The sequence below is a fragment of the Nyctibius grandis genome, chromosome 1 (assembly GCF_013368605.1).
Source record: "Nyctibius grandis isolate bNycGra1 chromosome 1, bNycGra1.pri, whole genome shotgun sequence".
NCBI lineage: Eukaryota > Metazoa > Chordata > Aves > Nyctibiiformes > Nyctibiidae > Nyctibius > Nyctibius grandis.
This window is the reverse complement of record NC_090658.1, coordinates 75,058,698-75,068,707: the sequence shown is the minus strand read 5'-3', so window position 1 is coordinate 75,068,707 and position 10,010 is coordinate 75,058,698. Positions and strand designations below refer to the sequence as shown.

The 10,010-nt window shown below is 55.6% G+C and overlaps 1 protein-coding gene across 3 annotated transcripts; it reads left to right on the top strand.

The window, feature by feature from the left end:
• The first annotated feature begins 841 nt into the window (after positions 1 to 841).
• VGLL2 (vestigial like family member 2) lies at positions 842 to 8,129 on the top strand. 3 transcript variants are annotated; one of them, XM_068397183.1, is made up of 4 exons: positions 842 to 1,017; positions 3,240 to 3,531; positions 5,231 to 5,743; positions 6,980 to 8,129. In XM_068397183.1, the coding sequence occupies exons 1-4, from the start codon at positions 937 to 939 to the stop codon at positions 7,018 to 7,020; spliced, it is 927 nt and encodes a 308-aa protein (XP_068253284.1). In that variant the 5' UTR covers positions 842 to 936; the 3' UTR covers positions 7,021 to 8,129. The 3 variants fall into 3 exon arrangements, with proteins under 3 accessions (XP_068253284.1, XP_068253276.1, XP_068253289.1); XM_068397175.1 differs by having other exon boundaries at positions 6,821 to 8,129; XM_068397188.1 differs by lacking the exon at positions 842 to 1,017 and adding an exon at positions 1,148 to 1,296 and having other exon boundaries at positions 6,821 to 8,129.
• The last annotated feature ends 1,881 nt before the right edge of the window (positions 8,130 to 10,010 follow it).

The window sequence follows — 10,010 nt, the reverse complement described above, 5'->3', positions numbered from 1 at the left end:
ATTCCCCTATTTACACCTCCGTGTGTCGTACTCAGCAGAAAGCTAGGGAGTAAATCCAGTTTACCGTCACGATAGTTTGCTCTGTTCCCATGCCTTTACCCTCGGCGTTGTTTTAGTTTCTATTAAACACAAAAGCATCGCCATTCCCGGCATTTGTCGTGATCCAAACTTTCTGGGGAGGGGGATTCCTCCTCGGGAGACAACTGATTTTTCCTCCTTCGGTTCATCAGACTTTTTAGTTCCTCCAACTTTGGCAGCAGCATTTTCAGGCGGACGCCGGACTCGGTGGGATTTAGGGCGTCACCCAGATCCCTGCCTTTCCCGGAGCCCCACTTGGCCCCCGCCGGCAGCGGGGCCCGACGAGGCGGGGGGCGGCGGGCGGGTCCTGCCCGGGAGGCGCGCAGGGAGCCGGCGGGAGGGCCCGGCACCGGCGGTGGGGCAGCACTCGGCGCGCTGAGCACATGGAATGAAATAAATGAAATGAAAGGCAGCGAGAGAGGGGCTGCCCCGCTGGGCAAGGGCCCCCCCGCCGCCGCTCCGCTTCCCCGCACCCCGCGGCCGCCGGCGGGTCCCGGCGCCGGGTGCAGGAGTTCCCCCCGCCCCTCCCGCCCCGCTGCTCCCGGGCAGCCCCGGCTGCAGAAGGGGGCTCTCCTCGGCCCCCACACTCCTGCCACCCGTCGGGACAGGGGCTGAAACTGCCCCTCCGGCCCCGGCGCATTTGCTGAAGGGAGCCGCGCTATAGAGAGGGAGGGAGGCAGGGAAGGAGGGCAGGGAGGTGGGTGTCATCTCAGCCCAGCGCGGTCTCATCCCCCCTCACTCCTCCCACCAATGAGTGATGCCTCTTAACCCCCGGGAACCTCCCTCCATCGAAGCACTGCTCCACTTTGCACGACACGAGTCGATGAGAAAAAAAATAATTCTCGGCCGCGGCCAGCCATGAGCTGTCTGGATGTTATGTACCAAGTCTATGGTCCTCCCCAGCCGTACTTCGCAGCAGCCTACAGCCCCTACCACCAGGTACGTGCGGGAGGCAGCGGTGAAGATGCAGAGGGTGGGAGGGGTGTCGTCTGGAGGGTGGCCGTCTGGGGCCTTGCCAAAAGGAAAAAAAGAAAAGGAGAAGGGGAGGGGAAAAGAGCGGGGGGGGGGGACATCTGGGAGCCTGCGATGGTGAGCGGAGCAGAACCGCATCCCACCTTGGCGCGGGGCTCGGCAGGGTACGTACCCCGGCGGCGACCGACGGGCTGCGGGCTGCCTTGGGAGCGGGAGCGCGATTTTAACCCTGCGATGGATTTTTAGGTACTTTTTTTTTCTTTCTTTCTCCCCCCTCCCCCCCCCCAGTTCACCGGGACGGGCTCCATCCGAGCGCGGCGGCTCGGGGCAGCGACGCCCGCGGTTTGCAGGGGCCCCGCCGGGAGCGGCGTGGCAGGGCTGCCCCCGGCATCGCTCGCCCCCTGCGCGCCGGCATCTCGGCCGCCGCTGCGGGAGCCACTTCTGGCAGATACTTTACAGCTGCCTTGGAGGGGTGCTCCGGAGTTACCCTCTGGGAGCGAGGGAGGCGGGAGTGCCGGGAGGCTGCGGGTGTTCCCCCGTTTGTGGGTGAGGGAGGAAGCCCCGAGGGGGGCAAGGCTGCGGTGCGACAGGGCTTCGGGGATGCTCCCCACTCCCGGGCCCCGCTCGGCGGCGAAACCCCGGCCCGTCCCCCGGCCCCACCGGGCTCCCGGCGGCGGCGGTAGCCTGTGGGACCCGCAGGTATTTCGTGGCCGGGAGCCACGTCCCGCCGCCGCACTCCTTTCAGCTCCGCCCGGGCTGTCGCGGGTATCGATTAGTCCCTGGTTTTCGATAAAAGGATCCCGCCGGTCGCGGGGATGTTTCGCGGCAGTCACAGCCCGTCGTGTGCGGGGAACTGCCCGCCCCGGCGCTCCCACTGTCCCGCGTGGGTCAGGGCTCCTTTCCCTGGGCTGCACCTGCTGCACACCGCTTTCTCGTTTGGCCCTCTGTGTTTCTCTTTTTTCCCTCCCCCTTTTTCCTTCCAGAAATGAATTCCTTCCTCCCCTAACAAAACGAAAAAGGGGATGGACAGAGACAGCAGCACCCCGAGTCCCGGGCGGGCGGCAGCCCCCGCCGTGCAGGGCCGGTGCCGTGTGCCACCTCCAGCTCCTGGCAGCGGGGCCGGAATACCTGTTACAAATAGCAAATGATGTCTTCCCCCACCTTGCCTTCCCCCCACCACCAACCTCCCCCCGCTCCGCACGCGGCTTCGTGACATTATTTAGGGGGATGATCATTACCTCAATGGCCGAGACGGGAGCCAAGTGGAAAGGCGGTCTTCACGAAAGGAGTGACATTATTAAATATCTCACATGTCTTGACCCAGAGCTCTGACCCGTCCCCTCGGTGCTTCCCCCGCCGCCCGCCCCACGGCTCTGCCCGCAGCGGCCAAGCCCGGGCTCCGCGTCCCATCGCTTATTTCTGCGAAACTCCCAGCAGCTGCGGACACGCTAACGCGGATAAAGAGGAGATGGGAAACATCCCGCAAACTTCTCGGTGCCTGCTGTTTTCCCATCCGGCGGGATCCAGTAAAAACAGAATCATCTTGTCGGAAATACCTGGAGCTTCTCGCTGGACAGGGAAATGCTTTTTTTCCCTGAAATGTGTTTGGGGCTGCCAGTCTGGGGTTTTTTTTCCCTTCCTTCTCCTCATCGCTGTGGGTTGCAGGACACAGTTTGGGGCAGATTTTGTGAGCCGGAGACGGAGCGGCGCTCGCCTTCCCCCCGCTGCCAGCGCTGCGCTGTGGGTGCGCGGCTGCCGTCTTCCCGTAGCCCCCCGCCTCGCCCCCCCCGCCCCCCATCTCAGCCCCTTGGAGGCCGCCGTCTCCCCAGGAGCCGGCCTGCAAAGTGTGTTCTTGCGCGGATCTTCGTGCTGGGGACCCGGGCGTTGTAAAGCCCCGCCCGGCCGCGCCTGCCCCGCACGGAGCCTGTCTTGCCCCATCCCGGTCGGCACCCCTCGGTTTCGGGACCCAGCCCGAGGTAGGGCAGAAATGCAGCTACGCGGTGGGGGTGCTGCTAGAGGCCCCCTGGCTGGCGGGCAGCCGCGGGCCAGACTTTGGCATCCTCTCGGAAAGACCGTGGGAGCGGGCTCGGCGCTGCATCCCGGCTGGCACAGGGAGGGACAGCGCACCTTGCTGCTCTTGCGTGACCAGCTCTATTTTCTTTCCTTCCTACCCTCCTACTTTCCTCCAGAAACTCGCCTTTTACTCCAAGATGCAAGAAGCCCCGGAGAGCGGCAGCAGCGCCAGCGCCAGCAGCTCCTTCTCCAGCCACCCCGCCGCCAGCATCAAGGAGGAGGAGTGCAGCCCCGAGAAGGAGCGACCCCCCGAGGCCGAGTACATCAGCTCCCGCTGCGTCCTCTTCACCTACTTCCAGGGGGACATCAGCGCCGTGGTGGACGAGCACTTCAGCCGGGCACTCAACCAGCCCAGCAGCTTCTCGCTCGGCAGCGCGAAGGCAGCGCGGAACGCCGGGTCCTGGCGGGGTGAGCGCGCAGCGCGGCGCGGGGGCGCGGAGGGGCGCGGAGGGGCGAGCAGGGCAGTGGGCGCACACACAGCCCTCCCGGGGCACTCTCCACCGGCCGCGGGTGCCCGGTAGGCAGCCCCCGGGAGCCGGCTGTCCTGGGCCGGGAGCCGCGGGCGGCCTGACTCTTTTAGGGGAGAAAAGGAATGACAACCCCGTCATGTTCGCGCCGTGCTGCCCGCGGGGCGGCCGGGGGAGCTGAGTCGCCTTTGCACTGCAAGCCATATACCCGGCGGGGGCGGCAGCCAGACGCGTCGGGAGGGACCCCCTCAGTGGGGCTGGGGCAAGCGCCTCCCCGGCTGACCCTGCCGGGGCAGCTCTGAGCCTAGCGCCGAGGTAATCGAGGGTGGGAACAAAGCAAAAAGCAAATGTCAGAACATCTCACCATCCCCACCGCTAAAATCCAGATTGTGTGTGTCCCTATATCTTGCCCTACCTGTATCACCACCCTGGTTGCTGCTGGAGCAGAGACAAGGACCCCATATTTCTGAAAATGAGGGCTTTCAGAACTGCCCATGGCAGTGGCCCTGTGCCGGCAAGGCTGAGGCCGCAGCTGATGTGCAGCTCTCCACAGCCATGCCCGATTCACCCTGGATGGGCCCCTGGGAATATGCGGGGCAGAGGGGAATAACCATCCCCACCCTCCACCCGCCAGACGGTTAGGGCAGGCACTCCATCTGAGGCAGTTTTGGGGACCTTCCCTCACAGAGCCACCCACTCAGCCACGAGCTGATTTCCCAGCCCTGCCATGAATTACTGTCGGTAGTTTCTAAGAATGAAATAGTAGTTTAAATATTTCACGGACGAAAGATATTCAGCGCTGGAATTGATAGCAGGAGAGGAGAGCTCTTCCCTTTCTCCTGAGTAATGCCAGGGCGCAGAACTGACGTACCTCCCTGGCAAACATATATCAGGAGCATGTTATTTGTCTCAGGAACACAGTGCATTCCCAATTAATAATGCGTAGTGTCTGTCTCTGTGCTGTTAATAATCACTAGTCCGCGTTGCATGTCCTTTGCCCTGCCAATCCCAAAGGATCTGCAGAATGCTTCCCAAATATGTTAGCGATATACCCAAGAAACAGGCGTAAGTTCAGTGTAATAGATGGGGGAATTGCCCCCCGATGTTTAGAAATTTCATCTGGCCCTTAGTCACATCTCATGCTGTTCCTGCCCACTTGAACTGCACTGAGGAAGCATCCACTTTCCTGGCAGGGTCAGGCATCCTCCAAGGTTCTGGGCATAAATGCTTAGACAGGGAGACTGATACAAAAACAAACAGGAAAAATCCAACCCTGGAAATTGCTGTGGCGCATAATAGCTCTGACTCAGTTTCCACTGCGGAGGAAAAGAGATGTTTCCCTCACCTTAGATCACAGCCTTTTCCCTAAATTCATACTAAGAGAAACCTGGAGCAATAGTTTCATTTTCATGGGTAAGCCCTGGGCTGGGTGTGTTGGGTGTTTAGCTGGAAAGGAATCTGTACTCTTTGGGAGCAATTTCTTGTGTTTGGCAGTTGTTTGGGGGATAAAGGGAATGTGAGGGGTGGTTTGGGGGGATCTGGAAAGGGGTAGTGCCCCTAGAGCCCTAGGAAAAGGAGATCAGGGCTTGCTGGGTGTGCTCATGGCTGCCTTTCCTTTCTCTCCCCCTCCCTTCACCCAGATGGCTCCTTCCCGATGAGCCAGCGCAGCTTCCCACCGTCCTTCTGGAACAGCACATACCAGCCCTCCTCGGTCCCAGCCACCCTGAGCAGCCCCCTGGCAGCTGCTGCCCACAGCGAGCTGCCCTTTGCCGCCACCGCCGACCCCTACACACCCGCCTCTCTGCACGGCCACCTGCACCAGGGTGGCCCCGAGCCCTGGCACCATGCCCACCACCACCACCACCACCACCACCACCCCTACATCGGGACACAGAGCACTGCCTACCCCCGCCCCGCTGCCATGCACGAGGTCTACGGACCCCACTTCGACCCCCGCTACGGCTCGCTCCTGGTGCCCACCGCCTCCGTCCGCCCCCACCGCCTCACCCCTGCCTCCGTGCCCACGCCTGTCAGCCCCCCCTGCGAACTGGGCAAGAGCGAGGCGGGCAGCACCGCGGCCTGGACGACGCCGGGACCCTTCCCCAACACAGCGGGGGACATGGCACAGAGCCTCAGTCTCAATGTGGACGCAGGTAAAGAGCTGCCCTTGGCCCCTCCGAGTCCACCTGGCTCAACTACACCCCTGCTCCCTGCCTCCCTCACACCACCCGTAGTAGTGGGGATGGACCCCCCCATGGTGGGGTGGATGGGGTGCTGCTGTGGGGAAAAAAATTGGGGGGTGGAAGCCCCCTGGGAGACACCTGAGCTCTGTTCTGGGTGCCCTTCTTGGGGCTTTCAGGCCAGGCAAGTGAGGGGAAGGGGAGAGGGAGGATGGGACAGGGTAACACATCACACCCCCCCACACCACCCTTTGAAGTTCTGGCACCTGCCAACGTGCCCTGAGGGTACAGGTTGCTTTGAGGTGCTCTCGTCCTGGCCCTGGCCCTGCTTTTGCCTTGAGCAGCAAGAGCTGGGAGCAGGACGGAGCTGCCTGAGTGTACAGGTTGCTTTGAGGTGCTCTCGTCCTGGCCCTGGCCCTGCTTTTGCCTTGAGCAGCAAGAGCTGGGAGCAGGACGGAGCTGCCCCAGAAGTCACTGCTTGGCTCCCTCCACAGGCTGCCCTGAGGGCAGGAGTGTGGGCAGCCACAGCAGAGCAGGTCATTTCTAGACCCTGTGCAGGTTCATAAACGTCCTCTCCTTATTTATTTTTCCCTCCCAGTTTCTGAGAGGAAAGCACAATTGCACTTGCTGAGCAAAAAGGGCAATGGTTTTCCCCTGTGCCTTGTGGGGTGCCTGGAAGTAAGGCTGTGTGGCCATAGAGGTGACAAAAAGGTGACACAGGCATAGCCAGCAGTGGCAGTTCCCGAGTCAGTGCCTGTGGAGGCAAGGAAAGCTCTCTCTGGTGGCAGTTCTCCATGCTGAAGTTGGGTTGTCACAGCCACAAATGGCTCCTTATGGTGGCCTCCCTTTAGGCAGGAGGGACGTGTGCCTGTCTCCAGTCTAGCTTGGGCTCTTCTCCTTGCTCCACAGCCTCCTGCCAGCTCTGGGGAGCCCGTGCTTTAAACTGCTTCTCTGATCTCAGCTGGCAGAAATACAGTTTGTCTTTCTCTGTCCTGAAACACCTGTACCTATTTTTCTTCTTCCCTTTTTTTCTTCTCTCTCCATTCTCAGGTTTACAGCCTCAGGATAAAAGCAAGGATCTATACTGGTTTTAGGCCTGTCCTTCACTCTTCTTCCCCTGGCTCTCCCCTGTAGATCTCTGCCTGTTAGACATGGCATTCAGAGCTGAAATCGGGTCAGTTTGTAACAGCTTCTGATCTTGGTTTGCAGCTCGCCGTTACTCCTTCTGTGGTGGATCCCTTCTGAGCTGATGTGCTGACTCAAAGACTCCCAGATCCCCCCCTTGCCCTTTTCCAAGCCCACCGCGACCCTGCATCTCGGGGAAAGACAACGGGACTTAAAAGGACCTGGCATTGCAAGGACAGTACTTTAGACTTATTTCAGAGAGGAAAATCCTTCTGTTGCAAGATGAGAGCCAAAGATGACGAACTTCTATTTAAGCAGACCCCACGCCCAGAACTGCAGTCAGACTACTCTAAAAGAGTCAAATGACATCATGGATGGTGATGCAAAACCACTGGCCTTCGTACAGGGGGCAGAGGAAATCTTGGGGTTTTCTTTTTTAGCGGTGTGTATATTTTTTTATGGCAGTGAAAATTATTTCTTGAATGCAAACATGGGAAAGCTACTTAGCAGTTTTGAGCTGGATTTTTACTTGACATTATAGAAAAGTAAAAGGAGAAGAAACTGGAACTCACAAACATTTTCGTACTATCAAGGAACTGGTCTGACTTTTCAGCTTTGTGGTTGTGAGCAGCAAGTGTTTGGCCGGAGCCAGCTGCCCTGGGCTTACAGAGATGCAGCTGTTCCACGCACAACTGCTCAAGCCCCAGAAAGACGCAAACCAAGGTGGCACTTCTCAGAGTTTGGCACAACATTTGTCTTGGATATATAACAGTTGTTTGGTTGTGGTTTTTTGGTGTTTTGTTTTTTTTTTTTACAAGAAACATTTTCTGGTGAAAGTAAAACCCTCTTAAAGCAGGGGGAGGAAGGAAACCCATGAAGAACGACTTGCCCTCAACCCAACAGCCTTTAAGGGAACACCAGAAAGAAAGGCACATGATGGACAATAGGTCTGAGTTGCCTTTAACATTTCTCTTTGTCTACTTGTTGCTGTCATTTTGTCACTTTAATAGATGTTTTGTTTTGGTTTTTTTAAGGGGGAATAAGATATCTATTTAACAGTAGGAAAGCTGCATTAAAGGTATCTCCCTCTTTCACCCTGTGTGTTTTAATGAAGAATTAAAGCTAATTAAGAGAAATGAGGCAAACGGGAAACTTCAGGATGAAATAGGAAAAATACCTGTCATGTGAAGTGAGTTATTTTATTACTTTGCATTAAAGATAAATAGAAACCCCAGCAGTTGAAAATATTTTCTTATTGAGTAAAAAATACAGTGATAAATACAAAAGATAGGAAAGTGCAAGACTCTTGCAGTGCCATGTTTTAGTGGACGGTGTATCTGTAACATGAGTTAAAGTAAGGAGGCTGCTCCATAATAACAGGTGTTTCTTCATAAAGCTGGTAGAAGAGGGGACTGTAGCATTCAAGCATTACTATTGCACTGGTAAATTAAAATGCTATTATACGGTGATGCACAATTAATGAAACAGGGCAGAAATGGTAATTTCCACTTACATTTAAAGGCTGACTTTTTTACAGGCAAAGTATCTGATCCCAACACTACCATGCTTTGTTGTGTTCTGTTTTTTTCTTGATGTCTTTGAAGGCTGAAAAAGTTCAATGCATGTAAGAGGAGAGTCCTAACATTACCCCGCTGCCACGGGGAGAAGCAGTAGAAAATGGACTTTTGTGCCATGATGAGAGTTTTTACCTTCTGACAGTCTCACGTGAACTGGCATAGTGTTCACCACGTGTCAGAAATTGAGTTATGAATAACCAAAACTCTCTTCTCCTAGGTTTCAGCTCGGCAATAACTCTGTTTATGGGAAACAATAGGAATTCTAAAAGCAAGAATACGATAAGGCAGTGTGAGTAAATACCATGAGAAGCTGGCAAGGAGCTGCTTTGAAACACACTGTGTGCAGAGCATCCCTGGCCAGAGCTTGGCAAATGGCAGGAGGTGACTTGCCATGGTTCCTTCAGCCACACGTACCCCTGAGCATTTCTTCCTCAGCCTCCAATTAGCCAGAGCCCAGACAAGCTGTAAAGGGCAAGGGAAGGACTCCAGAATTTATATTACGGGTTAAACCAAGAACGTTCTGAGGTGTTTATCAGGAAAGAAAGCGGCAGCACTTTGTGTAAGAAAAGTAACTAAAAATGGCTTTTAACTTTATTGCTGCAGAGGCTTGGAGATAACAGGATCATTCTGTGAGCATTTGCCTGCAGGTTTTTTAGGCTGTTTTAATAGGTTTTTTTTAAAAAAGATTAATCTGGCTCTAGCATTGGTTGTGCTTCACCACAGTCGTTTCTTTTTTCTTTCTTTTTCCCCCTTTTCCTCTGCAATTCATAATGAGGAGGGCTGGGCAACACAGCCCAAATACGTTTGGAAATATTCATGTAAGCACAAATCAATCATTTACTTCGTTGGCATTTACAGTTCATTTTGACTGTGAATGTTTTCAAGCATGAGAATTTAAGCAATGAATATGTGAATATTGGTTTCAACATTTGTTCTCCAGGTACTCTTTTATACTGTTGTATTGTGAAAGCATTCAAACACCAAAGTAAAGATAGTGGCTCAAGGTGTTAGAAGTTATGCAAACAACTTTTTCAAAATGTTCCTACTCCGATGGACTGCAGCCTGAAAGCACACATGCCCTATTTTGGCTAATCCTTGCAGAGTTTTGCTCACTCTGCGCTGTTCTGACTCCGGGGGCACTGCTCACAGCACCTGCCTTCAGGGCCTGGGAGTGAGTCTTTGCAGGGCTGGAGCCACAGCTCCTGAGGTAGTAACAGCACAAATAACCTCAGTGCCATTTCACAAGTCTGTTTTATTCCTCTTTGCATCATAGATTAATTGCTTAATCATGAATGCTTGCGGGATATCTGGAAATACAAAAGGAATGCTTCTTATATGTTACGTATGTCTTACACGTCACATGTTTGTCACACACAGAAGGAGCAGGGCTGTGAGTCTCCGGTCCTGCAGCCTGAGGAGCAGGTCCTCCTGCTGGCTCATGCTCTCTAGCTGCGCACCTGACAAACAGAGCAGCGCGGCTGGGACAGACAGACAAACACAGCTCCTGACCCTTTCATGCAGAGTCCAGGGAAGGAGGT